The sequence below is a fragment of the Telmatherina bonti genome (assembly GCF_933228915.1).
Source record: "Telmatherina bonti genome assembly, chromosome: 5".
Classification (NCBI taxonomy): Eukaryota; Metazoa; Chordata; class Actinopteri; order Atheriniformes; family Telmatherinidae; genus Telmatherina; species Telmatherina bonti.
Genome location: NC_136623.1, coordinates 36,250,730 through 36,271,576, shown reverse-complemented (window position 1 = coordinate 36,271,576; position 20,847 = coordinate 36,250,730). Strand labels below are relative to the sequence as shown.

The window sequence follows — 20,847 nt, the reverse complement described above, 5'->3', positions numbered from 1 at the left end:
AGGGCAATGATCCCAAACACACATCCAGACTGTGTAGGGGATGTTTGACCAAGAAACAGAATGATGAAGAGCTGCATAAGACAACCTGGCTTCCATAATCGCTTGACCTTAACTCACTTGAGATGGTATGGGATGTTTTGGACCAAAGAGTGAAGACAAAGCATCTAACAAGTGCTCAACACCTCCAAGAACTCATCTGACACTATAGACAAGCCATTCCAAGTGACTGCCTTATGAAGCCAATTGAGAAAATGTCATGAGTGTGCCGAGCTGTCACCAAAGCAAAAGGTGGTTACTTTGAAAAATCTTCATCTTCATCTTGATCTTCATCTTCTGCCGCTTATCTGGGGTCGGGTCGCGGGGGCAGCAGCCTAAGCAGGCAACCCCAGACTTCCCTCTCCCCAGCCACAATTGCCAACTCTGTTGGGGGGATCCCGAGGCGTTCCCAGGCCAGCCGAGAGATATAATCCCTCCAGCGTGTCCTGGGTCTTCCCCGGGGTCTCCTCCCAGAGGGACGTGCCTGGAACACCTCACCAGGGAGGTCCAGGAGGCATCCTGACCAGATGCCCGAGCCACCTCAACTGGTTCCTCACGATGCGGAGGAGCAGCGGCTCTACTCTGAGCCCCTCCCGGATGACCAAGCTCCTCGCCCTATCTCTAAGGGAGAGCCCGGCCACCCTGCGGAGGAAACCCATTTCAGCCGCCTGTATACGAGGTCTCGTACTTTCGGTCATGACCCACAGCTCATGACCATAGGTGAGGGTAGGAAAGTAGATCGACTGGTAAATCGAGAGCTTCGCCTTCTGGCTCAGCTCCTTCTTCACCAAGACAGACCAGCGCAGAGTCCGCATTACTCAATCCAGGATTCGACTATCCGGCGGACCCTCCTCTCCAGGACCCCTGAATAGACCTTACCAGGGAGGCTGAGGAGTGTGATTCCCCTGTAATTGGAACACAAGGTGTCCTGTCCAACCCTCTGACTTAACTAAAATAATAGCTTCATCTAAACCATCCACCTGTATCTTCGACCCTCTCCCAACGAGCCTCTTTAAGGACATTTTCCCTTTAATTAATACATCACTACTAAATCTTATCAATATGTCTTTAGTGACAGGATATGTACCACAATCATTTAAAACTGCTGTAATCAAGCCTTTACTTAAAAAGCAATCTCTGGATCCAGAGGTGATAGCAAATTATAGACCTATATCTAACCTCCCGTTTATGTCCAAAATTCTGGAGAAAATAGTTTCAGCTCAGCTATATGCCCACCTGAGCAGAAATAATTTATGCGAGGAGTTTCAGTCAGGATTTAGAGCTCATCATAGTACTGAGACAGCATTGGTGAAAGTTACAAATGACCTTCTTATGGCCTCAGACAAAGGACTTGTGTCCGTACTTATCTTGCTTGATCTTAGTGCTGCATTTGATACAGTCGATCATAACATTCTGTTACAAAGACTAGAACAGGTGATTGGAATTACAGGTACAACGTTAAGCTGGTTTAAATCATATTTATCTGATAGACTTCAGTTTGTTCATGTAAATGACAAGTCCTCCTCCCAAACTACAGTAAGTCATGGAGTTCCTCAAGGTTCTGTACTTGGACCAATACTCTTCACGCTATATATGCTCCCTTTAGGCAAAATTATTAGACAGCATGGAATAAACTTTCATTGTTATGCAGATGATACTCAACTATACTTATCCTTTAAACCAGATGAAACAAATCAGCCCAATAGGCTACAAAATTGTCTCATAGACATAAAGACTTGGATGTCTAGAAATTTTCTCTTAAACTCAGATAAGACTGAAGTAATTCTCGTTGGATCTGAAAAACTCAGAGCTAAATTTTCCGGTTTTGTAATGAACCTGGATGGCATTACTTTAGCTTCCAGTGCTACAGTGAGAAACCTTGGAGTAATATTTGACCCTGACCTGTCCTTTGGCCCACATATTAAGCAGGTTACTAAAACAGCCTTCTTTCATTTATGTAATATAGCCAAAATTAGGGACATTCTGTCTCAGAGTGATGCAGAAAAACTGGTTCACGCTTTTGTTACTTCGAGACTAGATTACTGTAACTCTCTATTACTGGGCTGTCCTAAATATGCCCTGAAAAGCCTTCAGCTGATCCAGAATTCTGCAGCCAGAGTCCTGACCAGAACCAGCAAGAGAGATCATATTTCTCCAGTTTTAGCCTCTCTTCATTGGCTGCCTGTTGAATCTAATAGGTGGAAATTATAGGCAATTGGTAAGACACACCCAATAAAGGAGTGGTTCTGCAGGTGGTTATCACAGACCACTTCTCAGTTCCGATGCTTTCTGGCTGATGTTTTGAATGCTGGCGGTGCTTTCAGTCTAGTGGTAGCATCAGACTGAGTCTACAACCCACACAAGTGGCTCAGGTAGTGCAGCTCGTCCAGGATGGCACATCAATGCGAGCTGTGGCAAGAAGGTTTGCTGTGTCTGGCAGCGTAGTGTCCAGAGCATGGAGGCGCTACCAGGAGACAGGCCAGTACATCAGGAGACGTGGAGGAGGCCATGGGAGGGCAACAACCCAGCAGCAGGACCGCTACAGGAGGAGCACTGCCAGAGCCCTGTACTCTGTATTCTTTCTTAGACCTTGTTAGCATCTCAAGCTAGTCTGTTTTGTTAGCTAGCGATCTCACATTACCCATGACGACAGTTTGTAGATATGGTTTAATTCTCCATCACTTTCTCCTCTGTCTCACTGCCGCTCTGCATCCTCTCCTCTTTCTTTTCAACTCCAGCAGGATTTGATGTGTTGTTTCGCTGATAATCCTGATTTGGGAGAGTTTATTTAGTCGATCCCGTTTGTAAACAAGTCTTTTGTTGCCATGGAGACTCATCATAACAAGTCTTGAGAGAGCCAAAAATATGCAGAAAAATCTCCCCTGCAGCACACCCTCCGAACCGGCATGAAATCCTCAGAAAAAAAGACCTAATTTGAGCAAATATCTATATGAGAAGACTTTGTACTTTTAAAAAAATCAAGATAGCAAGTCAGAGCTACTACAATCTGCTGCCACCAGATTGGAATGGAATATAAATGCATTCCAAAAAGATAAAGACCAAAAACTTCTTTTTTTATTATTTCATAAATCAGTTAAGATTTGATCACATCTTTTTGATATTCTGTCAGTAAAAATATATTGTACTTTATCATTTTGGTTTTAGATCCAATGTGACCTGTGTCATCGGTGGTACCACAGCAAATGTGTTGCCAGCCGCAGGGGGATTACTCTTACAGCTGTTTGGCATGTAAAGATAAAAAAAAAAAAAAAAAACCTGTTCTAAAAGTTTACTTGCAATATGTATGTCATTCAATAGTATTGTGGTTTTATTAAAGATAAGTTTTGTGTGTTTTCTGAAAAGGATTCCAGTGATCTTCAAAGACATCCATTCATTTTCTTAAATGTTTGTTACAATTAGGGTTATGAAGAAGCTGAAGCCTATCCCAGCAAACACTGGGAAACAGGCATCTTCAGCTCTTGTTTTAAATTATGAGTTTGTTATAAATCAAGTACAATAGGGTAAAATATTATGAAGGCCATCAGAAATGGTGACCTGGGTGTTACTGGTTCTGTGAAGGTCACATTTTGTTTTCTGGGTTTAGAACATGGTGGGACTTCCTGAAAACATTTTCATTAAAGTCTGGGTTTATTTACAGTAAGATAACAGATTCTGACGGCCATCAGAAATGGTGACCTGGGTTATACTGGTTCTGTGAGAGTCACATAAAGTGTATTCTGGGTCCAGAATACAGTGGGGAGATGGAGGAGTTCCTGAAAACATTTTTATTAAAGTCTGGGTTTTTTGTAAAGGTATGTAAAGTCACAAACTTCTGTTAGATTGCTGGTGTTACATTCCTATCCATCTACAAAAATTGGTGAAGCATTTAGCTTTTTTATATTTCTTATTTATGGTAAGTGATGCATATTTTGACGCCACACACCAGCACATCGCCATAAAATGTGCCAGTCTATCAAATACTGCTCATCTTAAACTATATAAATACACATTCTACATTTATAGATGTACAACATTTGTGGATACAGTTACTGTAGCTGCAAATTATGCTGCCACGGGCTTACCTTGCTGAGGGACGTCCCATGATGCACTGGGCACTTTGCATTTTCAACCCTCTGCTCTATTGGCAGCATTAACTTGAATTTCTCTTCTCCTCTCTCAGCAGCTACCTGGGCTAAAAGTTATGGTGCCTGTTGATCATTCTTTCCTGTTCGCTCCACCCAGCAGGAAAAGGCAGACAGACAGCTTTGCTCAGATGGTTTTTTCTTCCTAATAAATGAAAGTTTTTTCCCTTTCCACTGTCACCTGTTACTCCAACCAGCTCAAGATAGAGGTTTAAATTATAAACAAGATTTTTTGCAATCTGTTCGTTTCCTGAGCGACACCATTATTTTATGAAAAGTAATAAGATGGACTGAAGTGGATTTTTTTCAGTTAGATTATAATTGAAGTGGCTTGAATTGATTTGTATGTAAATTAGCTTGAGATGACTTTTTTGCACAAATAATCAATTCCAAATAATTTTTTTCCCTTTTTCCACATTGGTGTTTTTAATTTCATGATCTTCAATATTTCTCATCATTTTTAAATTTCCAAAGTTCCAGTCTTCAATTTATAATTTTATTTAGGCCTCATCCACTCTGGGATCAGGTATGATGGGGCAAAGAAACATCTAAAACCCACAAGCCTTCAACACTGGAATCGGAAAGCTCGGCTCTAAATGACTGAATCTTTATCACATCCCAGGTGATTTTCAAATAATAAAACATTTTCTTAGTTTTACTGAGCATCTTTTTTCCTTGCAGATAATGTAAGCTTACTGGAGAAGAATAAACGACTGTGAAACTGATTAGTGTTATAACTTCCTCACACAGTATGAAATTATGCACATCGACATGACAGCAAAGGTTATATATTGAACTATAAGTTAGAGAAGTCTAGGTGGATCCTCACATCGCAACATCTTGTCCTCTGCCGCCTTCAGCTGGCTCTTGGAGGTTGGACACCATGATGGCACCCAGTCCGGAATCCACCACCACCTGTACATACAAAGAAAACCAAAATCAGGTAAGTCACAAGAATTTTATTTTTAAATAATCGTCATTCTCTCCCTCTGCTCTCAGTGAAGGCGGTTGGTTTTTTCTCTGCTCTTCCGTTTCTCCTCCCTCTTCCCTTTCTGGCCTGCTACTTTGTCCTGACTGTGTCGGAGACTCTCTGTACATCTCTTGTTTCTGAAAAATTTCTACATCATGGATCTGATCGGCTGGTCTCTCAACGCATTCAATCAAATTTGTTCATCCAGGTGATTGGGCAGAGGGGAGCCTGCATGTCCTGAGGGAACGCTTCCGGCTGGATACGGTCAGGACTCCTGGGCCAGGTGGAGACTGATGTGACTGGCAGTTTTGTCTACTGAGGGTGTGGAGGATGTCTACATCTTTGGACTGTTGGTGGTTGGGATTCTGCTTATTGGCGCTTGCGGAGTGCTGATCTACCTAAAGACCCGTGAGATTCTGGAAGCAACTGGCAGGCTGCCTGAATTCTGCAACGGAATATGCCAAGCAAGCAGTGCACAGACTCTTGCATTAACCGGACTCGACTGATTGGATCCCAGCCTGGCCCAAACTGGCAGTCTGGTCTCGGTTCTGGAGCTGGTACCTAACATGTTGACCCCAACATGGAGAGGATGTCTGCTAGAATCAGTGGAAATCGACCCCCCCATTTGGCTGTTTAGAGCTGCCAGAGAGGCTAGTCATGCACTCAAGGCCAAGGGCAAAATATTTTCCTTCCCTGAAACCCAAACAACAATTACATCTGGATTTCCAGCAAATTTGGGCCGGTGCAACCCCCCTGAGAATGGAAAAGATGCCCAATACACACTGTGTCCTCCATGCATGGTGAGCAGCTTCCGTGTCTTGACATCCGTGGTCTGAGCTTCCTCCTTTGGCCAGCTTATTATCCCAGCAGGGTATCTGATCACTGGCAGGGCATAGCTGTTAATTGCCCAGATACATATGTATATGTTTAAGAAATAGGTAGTTCCTCATTGTATCAGCTGGGGTTGAATAAGTTGTTGCAGCTGAAACATAATCGCACATGCAGTGATTATCAAATAAGAGCATTGTTCTGAGTTGCATTGTTAAATCCCGGTGGTGACTTATTTTTGAACCATGCAATGTAGATGAAAACATCTACAGTAACACACAGAAACAGGTTTGTATGATTTTAAAGCCACTGTCAGTCCATGTTTCTGATCATTAGCCTGAACAGGAGCGGAGATTTTCACTGTGGGTTTTAAAAACTACTAAAAAATGTCCTCTGATGCTCCAACAATTTGTAGCCTCCTGCACCCTTTCCAAGGCTGCTGTTCAGACATTACAGCAGGAAGGAGCAGGAGGTAAAGAAAGAAGTCAACTGGACCTGTTGTCAGGTTCACACAAAGGTTCAGAGCTGAAACTGTCTCAACCTTTCTTTGACATTGATGGAAATTTGATGATCTGAATTTAAAGGAGTCATCACTGGGAAATTGCACCTTTTCAAGTTAAAACATGTGTATTGGTGTTTTGGACAGAAGTGTTAATATCCCCGAAATCTTTTCTTTTGAAGACGGTTGAGTTTTTCCCGTCTGGGCACTTTGTTCACAGCAAAACTGTCCACAAGACTGAAGTCTCACAAACATGTTTTTTTTGTTTTTTATTCACCTTTCCACTCCTGTTCTAGGCCTAAACCCACTCCTCTTCTACGCCTAAAAACACCTGCTGGGCCTGCCTCAGTCACCGTTACCAACACGTTGTGAGAAGATGTGGAAACACATCAGCCTTCATCAGCTGACTAAACTACCAGGGACAGATGGAATACTTTAGTTTTTGCTAATAATGCACCTGCATCTCTCCTGCAGTCTGTTTGTGCCAAGCATTTTGCAAACATTTGGGAAAATACCATATGAAGATGGCATCAACCCTGCTGCGTTTGGAGACGTGACTTAACCTGATACAGATAATGCTAACGCTAATGCAAACGGGACAAGCCTAAAAGTTAAACCTCCTGCAGTGTCAAATGAGCCCCGTGTTTTTTTCTTCTTCTTATATCTATCTTATGCTCTGCCATGTAGATGTTTGTAAAAGACTTCTGTATTTCTTTTTTTTTCCATGTTTTTTCATGCTACCACACTTTAAGTACAGCATTCATGATGGTTGGTTTGTCATAATGGATGTGTTTTCACGGGGATGGATGTAGCTTTAGTCTTCCGACCACAACATAGCCGCTGTTATCATTTTAATCTAACAAGGTGACCCTTATGCAGTCTGATACTGGCATAATTTCATCAAGAAGGATATGTATTTGTATTTTTAATACAATAAGTGACGTTCTACTATCACTTAATTTCCATTGTCTTATTTATTCACTGAACCAGAACGCAAACATTTTATATCTGACAGTTTCACATTACACATTCACATTACAGTCTCTGTGGAAATGGAAGTCTGACTCCTAAATCTGGTGTAAGGCATCTTTTCATAATGTTTTTACACATGGTCCCTGGAAAATAAACTAATAAACTAAACTAAACTGGTGTGGATGGATCTAAAAGATTTTATTTTTATGTATTTTTATCTATATGAAGTGAAGAGACAATGATTAGGAATCATGTTGGGGGGCATAACACTGTCTGTGTGTGAAATAAAATTGGTGTGTTGTATATTTTGGTGTGTGAAGGCCTGTTTTATTTAATATGCTTTTTAAAAAAGTGCTTTATAAAGTTGGATTTCATCTATAGGTATTACAATATTTTAATAATGACTCATAAACTGCAGGTATTTACACCTACAATCTATTCATGAGATCCAGTCCAATCCACTTTATTTATATAGCCCATTTTATAAACAGTTTGCAAAGTGTTTACACTTTGTTACAATACTAAAATATCAATAAATACAAAGTAATAAACTTAAAATCATTCCCAATAAACAGGTAAAAACCAATAAATAATTTAAATAAAGATGAAATAATAACAAAATAAAAAAAATAAAAAGACACAGAGGACCACACAACGCACGCGGTGTTAAAAGCAAGAGAATAAAAGTGAGTCTGAAGACGAGACTTAAAACACTCCAGGGTGGGGGCTGTTTTGACATGGGGGGCAGGGCATTCCACAGTTTAGGTTCAGCCACACAAAATGCCATGTCCCCCCGGGTTTTAAGCCTTGTTTTCGGGACCATAAGCTGGAGCTGGCCCTCTGACCTCAGAGTGCGCGGTGGAGTATAAATTTGGATGAGGTCAGAAATGTATTTAGGGGCCAGTCCATTCAATGCCTTAAAAACAAATAATAAAATCCTAAAATTAACTCTAAAACCAACAGGATCCAGTGCAAAAACGCAAGAATCGTGGAAATGTGCTTATGTCTTTTATGTCTTGTTAAGAGGCGCGCAGCGGCATTTTGGACTAACTGCAGTCGATAAAGTGCTCTGTGATTAATTCCACAATAAAGTGCATTGCAGTAGTCCAGACATGAGGAAATAAAAGCATGCATGATGCGCTCAAAATCAGAAAAGGATAAAAAAGATTTAACTTTAGCTCAAAGGTGAAGATGATAGAAACTACTTTTCACACCCACATTAACTTGTCTATCAAGTTTAAGATCCGAGTCCATCATCACGTCCAGGTTGGGACTATGCTCCTGCCTTATTTGGGCATGCTTCCTACTCACTGCAATTATCATCAATCAACTCCAATCCTCTTCACCTGTTCCACTCCCTTCTTAAACACCATGCAACCCTCAGTTCTCTGCCAGATAATCTGCAAGCTAGATTTAACTCCTGTCACTAGCCTGGTTTTTTTTTTTTTTTTTGGTTTTTTTTTGGTGTAGCTACTCTCTGCCTCTGGCACCCCTGGATTGATCTGACCGGCTCTGAATCTGGATCTGGATCTGGATCTGGATCTGGATCTGACCGGATCTGGATCTGACCGGCTCTGAATCTGGATCTGACCCTGACTGCGTTTTCTGCCTCTGGCCGCTCTGGAATTGCTCAAACCTTGCTCAGGACCTGGATTTTTTTCCCATTCCAGATGCTTCTTCAGCTCTCATGTGAGTGTATGAAGATCTACACAATTTCCCTTGAGCATATTTATTGATTCCACTTTACTTCTAGACCAAACGACGTTGGCATCCGCTCTTCTGTTTGGCAGTTCATGGCTATCTTTCCTGGAGTTTCAACAAGATCATCACTAATAAATATATTGTCAATCAAGTAGCACTGGTCTTGAGTCCAATAATCACCAGCTGTTAGTTTGCTGTACTGACTGAGGGCCCAGGTCAAAGAGCTGACACTGAGCCCAAAGGTTATTACCTCAGTCTTGGTCTCATTCAAATTTTAAAAAATTGAGCCAACCAGACCTTGACATCAAGACAGTCAAGTAGTGGTGTCAGGGGCCTGTTGCTGCTCTTTAATGACGTATAAATTTGTGTCCTCTGCATAAAAGTGATATGGGACACTATGTTTTTGAAGGAGACTGCCAAAAGGGAGGAGGTGCAATGTGAATAAAACAGGGCCAAGAACTGATCCCTGGGGGACCCCACAGTGCAGGGGGGCAGTTGACGAGGTGGAGCCTCCCAGGCCGACAGAAAAGGATCTTTCTGACAGGTATGACCTGAACCAATGTAAGACAGTCCCCCTGAGACCCACACAACATTCTAAGCGAAATAAAGAATGGTGTGGTCAACTGTGTCAAAAGCAGCAGTCAGGTCTAAAAGCACTAAAATGGCAGAATTACCAGCATCTGTCATTAAAAAAAATTTCAAGTGCAGCTTCTGTGCTATAAAAGGCTTTGTAGCCTGACTGGAAAGTGTCTAAAGTGCCATTATGATCCAAAAAAGATTGCAGCTGTGCAAGTACGGTCTTCAAAATTTTTTGACAAATAGTAATTTTGATATTAGTCAAGGTTTTTTACGGTTCAACACCTTTTACTGAATGGGGGCACAATGCCTGAAGACAGACTGCTGTCAATGATTCCCCTGAGCGTGGAACCTATGGTATCTGAAATGTCTTTCAAAAAAAGAGGGGGGGGGGGGGGGGGGGGGGGACTGGGTCTGTTGGACAGGATAAGGACTTCAGTTACTTTTATCATATATGATAAAAGTTGCACATTTAATTCAATTGCTTTTGTCCTAAGTGACAGCAGCAAAGTTACTATTTGTATGTAATTCAAAATGGCAAGAACACATATTTATCACCTTTTACAGTTATTTGCCATTTGATTAGCTTTATTTCTGAATTTGAGTATAGAAGAGAAAAGTCCCTCTCATTTCCTCCAATAGGTAACTGTACATAGTGCTGCTTAAAAACATTTCTTGCATTTTGTAAGGAAAAAGCATTTAAACAGACAGGTTCCAAGCCAGGATGATGGATTTAGACAAAGGGGAGTTTGGAGCTGGTTCATTTTTCTGAGCACCTGAATAAATGACATTTTATTTTCTAAGCACACTTAAGTGATATCTTGCTGTCCCATGTTCTCTTTCTATGGCACTGTAGCACAATTTCTAATTTGTGCAGCTTAAAATGGACAATTAGAACATAAAAGATGGCAGGTGATGCTGCATATATAAAACACAGGTCTACATCGGTCAGCACAAAGCCTTATAAAGATGTTGCAGCTACACTGTGACACTTTACTTATACATGACATTTGACTTCAAGTTATCTGTACAGTAACACGGCAGCTACAACAGGTATTACACACCACCTCAGTGGCTCAGTCAACCAGAGATCTGTCTTGGAAATCATATTTTCCAGACTTATGGCTAAAACGGCACATTTAAATAGGCAAATTAAGAAACACTGATGGTAAACAAAACCTAAAGTAAAGGCTTTGTGCAGTCCCGTGTCATTAAAGTGTGTGTGTGTGTGTGTGTGTGTGTGCTTATCTGGCTGCAGACAAGTTCGGTGTGTTGTGTAAGTTTAGTAAAGAAACATGATGCAGCGATCAACATTAGCTAATTTTTTACATCTCAAACTTCAAATTATTTAAAAAGTATGTTCATAATTTGAAAAAATCATCCAACACAGAATAAAACTGATGTATTAACATGAACAACATGTCTCATTGTCAACATGCTATCTGATTTAGTTTACAGGCAAGGTGTGCAGACATTAAAATGACGACTTTACCATTCAGTTTGTAAGCATGCTTCTTCTCAGTATCTTCTCTCTCAGGCTCAGTCTGGTTCTGATAAATGGCTGAATCCAGAAAGCTGTTCCTGTCACGTTAGCTTGTTTTTAGCTGCTGTAAGCTGTTTTTAGCATAGGACATACTGGGCCCACCCCCCTTTTTTTAAATGGTCAGAACAAGCACTTATTAAAAATGTTTTGGTTTAATAAGTTTTAAAACAATTATTTAAAACACTTAAGAGGACCGTGGACACATGAAAAGACAAGGTTATGACACCTTTAAGAAGACAATATTTGTCTGAGCATACAAGTCGGCAATAAACAGGTGTTGTCTTCTCATTTATGAAGAGAATTGAAGATGTCTGGCTCTGTCCTGGAGCTGGCCTGCAAAACATCTTCAATTAAGCTTTTCTCATGAAACCCACTTTGGATCCTGAATCCCAGTCAAATTATAGATCAATTTCAAACTTACCATGCATTTCCAAACTTTTAGAAAGTCATCTCCATCCAGCTCCACCATCATCGTAAATCCTTCAGTGTCTATGAAAAATTCCAAACTAGTTTCCGCCCCTCCCACAGCAGAGAGAAGTGCTCTTATCAGAGTATCCAGTGACCTGATTAACGTCTGATTCTGGTTCAACATCCCTCTTCATTCTTCTTGACCCCTCTGCTGCGTTTAACACTGTAGATCACATCATCCTGCTTTGTCACCAGTGCTACATTGGTCTTTCTGGCACTACCCTGCACTGGTTCCATATCTACCTCACTCATAGGACCAAGTATGTGGTCTTAGAAAACACAAAATCCAGACCTCACACAATCACCTGCAGGGTCCCCCAGGGCTCCATACTTGGTCCTACCCTCTTCACTCTGTAAATGCCCCCCTTGGCCACATCATTAATAAGCATGGAATTAACTTACATTGCTATGCTGACAGTACACAGCTCTAAGTTAAAGTCACTCCCTCCAGCTCCCCCAATCCTCTGTTTCCCATCTCAGTTCCTGCCTGGAGGAGGTAAAGATGTGGATGAGTCCAAACTTCCTGCAGCTAAATTACTCAAAAACAGAAGCCATTCAAACTGGAACATGTAATCAACTACTCACACCCTAACCTGACCCGATGAGGCCAACAGCACCGGCTGCTCCTTGCAAGGACACGGCTCCAAAGAATAGAAAATGGTCTTTGATGCAGCTGCTTCCTGCCTGTGAAATGCCCTCCCAGACCACCTTAGGGCTACAGAAACGGAAGAATCTTTTAAAGTGGAACTATTATGTGCATTTCAGGCTAATTTATTTTTTCATTTCTGAGCCCAGAAGGGCTGGGATTGATCGAGTTATTGTCACAAATCTCTTTATTTACTTCAGACCGACCCTCTCCGTAGGCTGTCAGATCAGCCTGCGGGCAAAACGAGTGGATTGAGACTCTTCCGCATTAAGCCCCGCCTCCCGCCACTGCACTACATCGGGAGCGCGCACCGCACCTGCTTTCGCCGTCATTGTAACATCTCATAAACAGAAGGATTAGGCTGATATGAACTCAATAAAAAAACAAAATACAATGTCAACACATAGCATACAGCCCTACATGTTGGAACCTGAATCAGAGCCTGAAAACGAAGTGGAAAACAGCAACCCACAGCAACGAATGCAGCAGGATGTCTCTCTTTGGTAAACTCACCAGCCATCGTTGGAAATAACTTTATCCCACGTTTTCCACCCGCCTGATGTATTTGTACATGCCCTTGTTAACCAGTAGAAGGTAACCAATCACCGAGCCTTATCCCCCGGGACGTCACAAGGATTTCCAAGTAGAAAAAACTCTCTAAAACGACAAGTTTTTCGTCGCCATGGAAACCGAACGGAGAGCGTGCTGGAACTCATACTTAAACTCAAACATGCGTTTAGGTGATAAAAAACAGTGCCGTTCACATGTCTGATGAGGATTCAACACTGTAACACTGTAGAAAGCTCAGAAAACTCCAAATACCATCATAGCACCCCTTTAAGAAAAGACTGAAAAGCTTTCTTTTTAAAAAAGTGCTTTATGGATAATTATTGTTGTTGATTTTGTTGCTATCTTGTTTCTTTTTCTATCTTTTGCTGTTTTTAAACCCGCTCATTGTAGCACTTTGAGATTTGAATAAAAATGTAAACTTATTTATTTATTATATTTGTAAATATTACCATTTATTGTTTATCATCATCATTATTAATAGTAGTAGTATTATCCATTTATTACTATTCATTTTTGTCATTTTACTATGTGTGAAACAAAGTGTAACACATCGTACTTTGATGACTTGTTTTTTTTTTCTTTTTGTGTATGTGTGTGTTATATGAAGGCAAAATCAACTGCTGAAACAACTAAACCGGTCTCAGACCTCCCAGGGTGATCAGGACTACACTGAGGACATTTAAGCGGTGAGAAAGAGTTAACATATCAGTTCTAGTGATTAAATCCTTTGATAACGATAGCTGCACCACTCAACCATAAACAACATTTATCTCTACCAAGGTCCATATTTACTCCAGCATGGGTTGGTTTGTTTGACTGTATTTACAGATCTGATCAAATTCTTGTCTGAAACTGAATTAGAAATAAGCTGTTGTGGATCCTGTTCCCTGGTGGGCATGTCTGGCATCCTGGCATCTGGATCAGCACCTGATCATCATTTTGGCAATCAGCCACAGCAGTACTTAAGACCGGCTCAGCCTGCTGTTCATCGCCAGATTGTTGAATGCCCTGCGGTACAACTCTAGGCCTTGAGAATTTTTCTCAGTTTTGTTTACCAGTTGGTAACCTGTTTGTGCTTTTCCCTGTTAGAGATCCTGTCTGCCTGCCTGCTTGCTGCTCTTCTGCTTGACTGCCTGCCTCCTCGCCAGCCTGCTCGCTTCCCAGCCTGTCGGTTTGCCTCCCCGCTTGTCTGCCAATCTGCCTGCCAGCCTGTTCTTGGAAATTATCCGGATCCAGAGAGACTGAATAAATCTTTTGTTTGGAATTCTGAGCAGTGTCCGTGTGTAAATTCTACTACTATGACTTCAGCATAACACGAGCTAGGAACTTATTAAAGGATTCGTGACTATTGGGAGATAAGGATAATATTGTCACTGGTACTTTTAATTAAAAAATAACTAAAAACATTAGCCAAAAGAAAACGACATGATGACCTGACAGTACGTGGTGAACACGCTAACAGCTAACCCAACTGCAGCTGTTATAAAAAAAATGGTAATTTCAAGGTTCAAGGTCATTATTCACCATTTGTGCATAAACTAACAATCCAGGCAATTTGGAAATCTTGTGCAGTGCTCTCAAGGTTGTCAGCTACAGTTAGGAAAGTTAAAAAAGTAAGTTAAAATTATGTATAAAAGTAAGTATAATTCATAAAATGTATAAATAACGAGAAGCAGGAAGACAAGCAGTTCATCCATTCTCCGCCACTTATCCGGGGTCGGGTCGCGGGGGCAGCAGCCTAAGCAGGGAAGCCCAGACTTCCCTTTCCCCAGGCACATTTGCCAACTCTGTGGGGGGGGGGATTCCAAGGCGTTCCCGGGCCAGCCGAGAGATATAATCCCTCCAGTGTGTGCTGGATCTTTCCCTGAGTCTCCTCCCACAGGGACTTCCCAGAACACCTCAACATGGAGACGTCCAGGAGGCATCCTGACCAGATTCCCGAGCCAACTCAATTGATTCTTCTTGATGCGGAGGAGCAGCGGCTCTACTCTGATCTCCGGATGACCGAGCTCCTCACCCTATCTCTAAGGGAGAGCCTGGCCACCCTGCGGAGGAAACTCATTTCAGCCGCCTGTATGCGAGATCACCCACAGCTCATGACGATAGGTGAGGGTAGGAGCATAGATCGACTGGTAAATCGAGAGCTTTGACTTTTGGCTCAACTCTTCTTCACCACGACAGACTGGCGCAGTGTCTGAATTACTGCAGACGCCATACCGATCCGTCTGTCGATCTCATGCTCAATCCTTCCCTCGTGAACAAGACCGAGAGATATTTAAACTCCTCCACTTGAGGAAGGACCTCACTCCCGACCCGGAGAGGGCAATCCACCTGATTCCGGCTGAGGACCATGGTCTCAGATTTGGAGGTGCTGAGCCTCATACCAGCCACTTCAAACTCGGCAGCGAATCGCTCAGGCGAGAGCTGGAGATCACGGCCAGATGACCCACGAGAACGACATCATACCCAAAAAGCAGAGACCCGATCCTAAGGCCACCAAACCGGATCCCCTCAACACCTCAGCTGCACATAGAAATTCTGTCCATAAAAGTTATGAACAGAATTGGTGATTAAAAAAAGGCAACTTTGGCAGAGTAACCCTCGCCGGAAATGAATCCGACTTATTGCAATGCAGACCAAGCTCTGACACCTGTCGTACAGTGAGCGGACAGCTCATACAAGGGGGTCCAGTACCCCATACTCCCGGGGTACCCCCCACAGGAGCCCCCAGGGAATAAGGTCAAACGTCCTCCCCAAGTCCACAAAGCACATGTAGACTGGTAGGGAAAACTCCCATGCCCCCTCCAGTCTTCCTGAAGTCCAGGATTATTTGCTTGGTCTTACTTATATTGAGGATGAGGTCATTCTCTTCTCCATGCCACTGTCCACTGTGCAGTGGTCCTCTCTGAGGACCATGTAGCAGTTTTGAGTTACTGCCTCGTTGGTTGTCCACTCTCCCAGCCACATTTCACAGAAAGACAGTATGATGCAATACTGTATGTCCTTTCGTGTGGAGAGCCACACGTGAAGTTCATCCATTTTATTTTCCAGTGACTTAACCTTTGCCAGCAGTATAATTTGTAGGGTTAGCCTGCTGTTGCTAACCAACCGCTGAAGCCTTCAGTCCACCCGTCCCTGTCTGCCGCACCTCTGCAGACAGGGGGGAAGCTCTCCTGTTGTTCACAGGAGAGCTTCCAAATATTTTAAATATGATTAGGCATCTATCCTGATGGAAACAGATGCTGAAAATAGCCTAAGTTATAAAGAAGAGTGTTGGCGTGTGGTTGATAACTGGGTGGGCTGTTGGACCTTTTCTCAGGCAAGTGACCCTCTGGCTTTGCAGAGGTCTGCATAATTCTAGCTTCATCTGAAACCAACTTGCCTCCGTCGGAAGTCTGGTGGAAAAGGGTCGGTCTCTCTTCTTTTGCATTTCATTATCTCTCTGGAAAGTCTGATGTTTTGTGAATATAAAACATTTAAGAACTGCTGATATACATGCTCTAATCTTGGAGACTAGATGTGTTCATCTAGTGTCATTGTGTTGTTCATCTAGTGTGGTGTCATTGTAAGGATGAACATGGACCAGAAATACCTTATTGTGTTGTCCACGTAGCTCCACATGTTGCTGGCCAGACTGTGAACACCAGTAACTGATAACACTCTCTGCACAATCCTGAAAACAGAATGGAAACCAAGGAGGATCAAGACAAAACACACTGACAGGACAGCAAACACATTTAGACATTTATCTGCTTAACATTATCACAAGATATTATAAGCATGTTATCCTTTACCCTTTTATCCATTTTCATGGTGACATTAAAAACTGACTTGAATTTGGTACTAGTGTTAGAGCTGAGCTTTGACCAGACACACAGATACTGCCATCCCTACAAAATAGGCTACCTTGTGCAGGTGCAAAAACACAAGAGTCATGCCTGTATATGAACTGTTTAACCGTGACTGCTGTGTTACAGCTGGTGAAACATCAACAAAACTACAATCAATTTCCTAAACTAACCATTTACCATGTAAATAGATAAATAAAATCATGAATAAGTAAGTTGGTCATTTCATGGTTTATATATTTTATTCAAATGTAATAGTATTTAATAAAAATGATTTTATCAGGCCTGTGTTGGACTGGCGAGCTGTCTAGGATGTACCCCGCCTTTCCCCAAAGACTGTTGGGATAGGCTCCAGCTTCCCCGCGACCCTTCATCTGACTAAGCGGTTAGGATAATGAATGAATGAATGAATGATTTTATCAGGTTCGAGACCAGAGAACAGAGCTGTAGTCTTACATGGCTCCATGCAGTCTCCCATCTGCTGCCACCGCCCAAAAACAGCTGACTCTCAGTCTCTCTCACCCAAAATGAAAATCAGAGAAGCACATTCTGCTAGCAGTAGTGTACCATCCACCTAGACCTTACAGACAGTTTCTGACTGACTTCTCAGACATCTTATCAGACTTAGTGTTGAATGATAATAAAGCCATTGTACTGGGGGACTTTAACATTCATGTTGATGATGAAAATGACATTTTAAATGTTGTTTCTTACTCTATAATTCAGTTGGCTTTTTACTAAATGTCCACAGACCCACTCATTCTGATCTTCATACAGGTGTCAGATAAAGAACTCCTGTGTGGACTGATCCTGATCTCCGTGCTGCATTTGACACCATTGATCACAACATTCGGCCACAGAGGCTGGAACATGTTACTGGAATTAAAGGGATAGCATTAGGCTGGTTCCAGTCATATTTATCTGATAGATTACAGTTTGCTAATGTAAATGACAAATTTTCCTCACACACCAGAGTAAGTCACAGAGTTCCTTGGGGTTCCTTGGACAAATACTTTTCATGTTACACACCCTTCCCCTTGGTCAGTGTTTTCAACCACTGTGCCATGGCATGTTAGTGTGCCTTAAAAGAGATTGTCTCATGAACCTTTGCTCAAAATAGGTTGAAAAAACTGCCTTAGGTAATATCATCAGACAGCATGGTATAAACTTTCATTGATGGTACTCAGATTTACCTCTCCATGAAGCCAGATGAAACCAATCAGTTTGTTAGATTGCAAAGACGTCTTACAGACATAAAGACCTGAATTTTCGCCTTTTGAACTCAGACAACACTGAGTTTGTTGTCTTTGGGCCTGAAAAACTTAGAACAACATTGTGTATAGGGCTGGGCAATATGGCCAAAAAATAAAATCTCAGATTTTTTAAAACCAAATCCGATTTTAATTGATTTTTTCCCCTTACTGTAAAGAAAAAAATGTAAAAAATTATTCTTTTTCAAAAACGCTTTTATTGCAGTCAGCCTAGGAGTTTACCTGAATTTAAAGTGCAACTAAACAAGCTGTTAAACAAGATTGTAAAAAGAGATGACAGGTGCTGCCATTATAACCATTATAAGAAACAACATGTTTCCACTTAGTGCGTTTCTAACTTTTGATCATACATTTAAGAAAAGGCCTCACTTGTGTAACTTTATTTCAAAATAAAAAAAAACTACTAATAAATAAAAGTACCTCCTCTTAGAAGAAAATTAGTGATTCCTTTTAGAGTATTTTGACATTAAATAACCAAACAATTTCCCCACATTTGCAATGACGTAATAAAAATGAATGTTTCTTTATACTTATCATGTGTTTCGAGAAAATTGACCTCTTTGATACAAAATACTATCTTTTTAAAAATCCCTGAATGTTAATTAAAGCTATATTTCTAACATACATTTATTATTATATTCTTGCTGTTTTTTGTTTAATTTACACATTTTTGGCAAGAAAGACGAGCCTGTCAACTGCATATGGCTCCAGATCCCTTTGGCATGTGACAATGCCCCCTCCCACACTGAAAACCCTGCGTTTCCATGACACCTAGAACTGCGCAAAAACTAAATATCGCCATAAAACCCGCTGCTATAAAAGTTTTTACGATCTCAAGAGGTGGTTTTTCCAGATATTTCAAGATGGAAATATATTGCAAAAGTGTAATGGAAACACTTTTTTTGTGTTTACGTGTCCCCAGACGTGACATGGGGGGTCGTGACCAGTTAATTCCCTGTAAAGATGGAAGTGTGAAATAAACAACAGCGAATTTCAGAGTTTTAGAAAAGAAAGTGAGGGAGAAAAGCTTGAAAATCCAAAGCAAATTCTCCGCAGCACGTAGAAAACCCTAAGGTAACGCTACGGGCCGACTTTGCATCGCAATGTTTGTAAAATCTAACGAAAGAAACAAGATTTTACAAAACGTGATGCTAATGTGATAAACATTGTTTAATGGAAACACTCGCAAATCACAATTGTTGTTGGTCAAAACGTACAAATGTCGTTTTTAGTTAGCAAAAACACATGCAGGAAACGCAGAGGGGGCACTTCTTGTTCGTCGCTAGCTGCCATGTTGTTGTGTTTACGCTTTTTCGTAGGAAACCAGCGGGAGCGCACTGACGTCACTATAAGGTATGGAAGCCCAAAAGGTTTGGCAGAGGTAACAATAGCACATCACTCCTCGCTAATGCTAACTTTGTCATCCGAAATGCTGGAAACCATGACTCCGAGATGCTGTTGATGCATGACTGTTGTGCTGCCATGGTATGCCAACTCTGCATGGCAGACGACACATTTCACCTGCTCAACACCTTGTTTTGCGTGAAATATCCCCAAACTTTGGAAATTGGTTGTGCCGCTGTCAGTATGTTCTTCATTGTTTAAACCAGAGGTGTCCAGCTCCGGTCCTCGAGGGCCAGAATCCTGCAGGTTTTCTATGTATCCCTGCTCAGACACACCTGATTCAAATTAATTAGTAGTAGAGCTTAATCAGTTGTGCACGTCATTGGCTGTTTGATCCATTTAGTGGAAGCTAGATGTGTTGGAACAGGAATACATGGGAAACCTGCAGGACAGCGGCCCTCAAGGACCGACTTTGGACACCCCTGGTTTAAACAAAGATGTTGCACAAAAAGGCAATACTGCCCCCAGCACTTCTCGGGGTGCTTTGCGTCATTTACTTGGTGTTTAGAGTTCTTATGCCGTCTGAAAAACTGGTTGGTAAATGGCGTGAAGTTGCCTGGCACAGTGTTTTATTAGCAAAGCCATTATGGGCATTTATAATGCGATGTGTCGACAATTAAATTTTGCGTCGATGAATTTTCATTGTCTTTTTTTTTTTACAAAAAACAAGGACAAAACAAACTAAATTAAATGGCAGGGTGATCCAAGAATTTATGGAGAAGAAAGCGAAGTGAATAATAAAATAAAAGAATAAAATATGTTGAGTGTGTGTGTGTGTGCATGCATGTATGTGGAGATTAAATGTATGCTAAAGCTTTGGGGATACTGTGGGTTGGTATTGTCAAGAGTTCAGTGTAAATTTGTTTATGAATGGGAACCAAGTCTTATAGAAATGAGGTGTATTGTGATTCATGAAGGCAGACATTTTTTCGAGAGAGATTTGGTCTGTTACTAGGTTCTTCCAGAGGGTAAGATTCAATTGATTTATTTTTTTCCAGTTCAGGAGGATAGTTTTTTTGGGTGACCACCAGCGTCATCTTAATGTGACTGTGTAGTTGTAAAGAAGACATGACTCCTAAGATGCAGAATTGTGGGGACAGAGGGATATGGCAGCCTAAAATATGAGATAAATGGTCTGTAACTAGTGTCCAAAATTGTCTAACAGTTGTGCAAAACCAGAAAACATGCATATTTTATGTAATTTCTCACCTGTGAAGTGCACTCTATGGTCGATTTTGTATTGTATTAGTTGAAGGTTAGGGGTTTTACAGTAAGTGGATCATTTCCGGTTTTTAAAAGTACTGCTATTTATGCTGTATTCACTGTAGATGGTATGCTGTTAATAACGTGGAACTCCTCAACCATTCTGAGGA

The 20,847-nt window shown here is 41.5% G+C and overlaps 1 protein-coding gene across 1 annotated transcript in view; it reads right to left on the bottom strand.

Moving 5' to 3' along the window:
* Positions 1-16,619, bottom strand: part of abhd5a (abhydrolase domain containing 5, lysophosphatidic acid acyltransferase a) — a gene marked incomplete at its 3' end in the record, with an annotated part of 33,425 nt that extends 16,806 nt beyond the window's left edge. The window contains exons 1-2 of the mRNA XM_079240642.1: positions 16,544-16,619; positions 5,008-5,093 (exon numbers count right to left, since the gene is read on the bottom strand). Coding sequence (XP_079096768.1) covers positions 5,008-5,093; positions 16,544-16,572 — 115 coding nt within the window. The 5' untranslated portion in view covers positions 16,573-16,619. The remainder of the gene's footprint in view (positions 1-5,007; positions 5,094-16,543) is intronic.
* Positions 16,620-20,847: the final 4,228 nt, after the last annotated feature.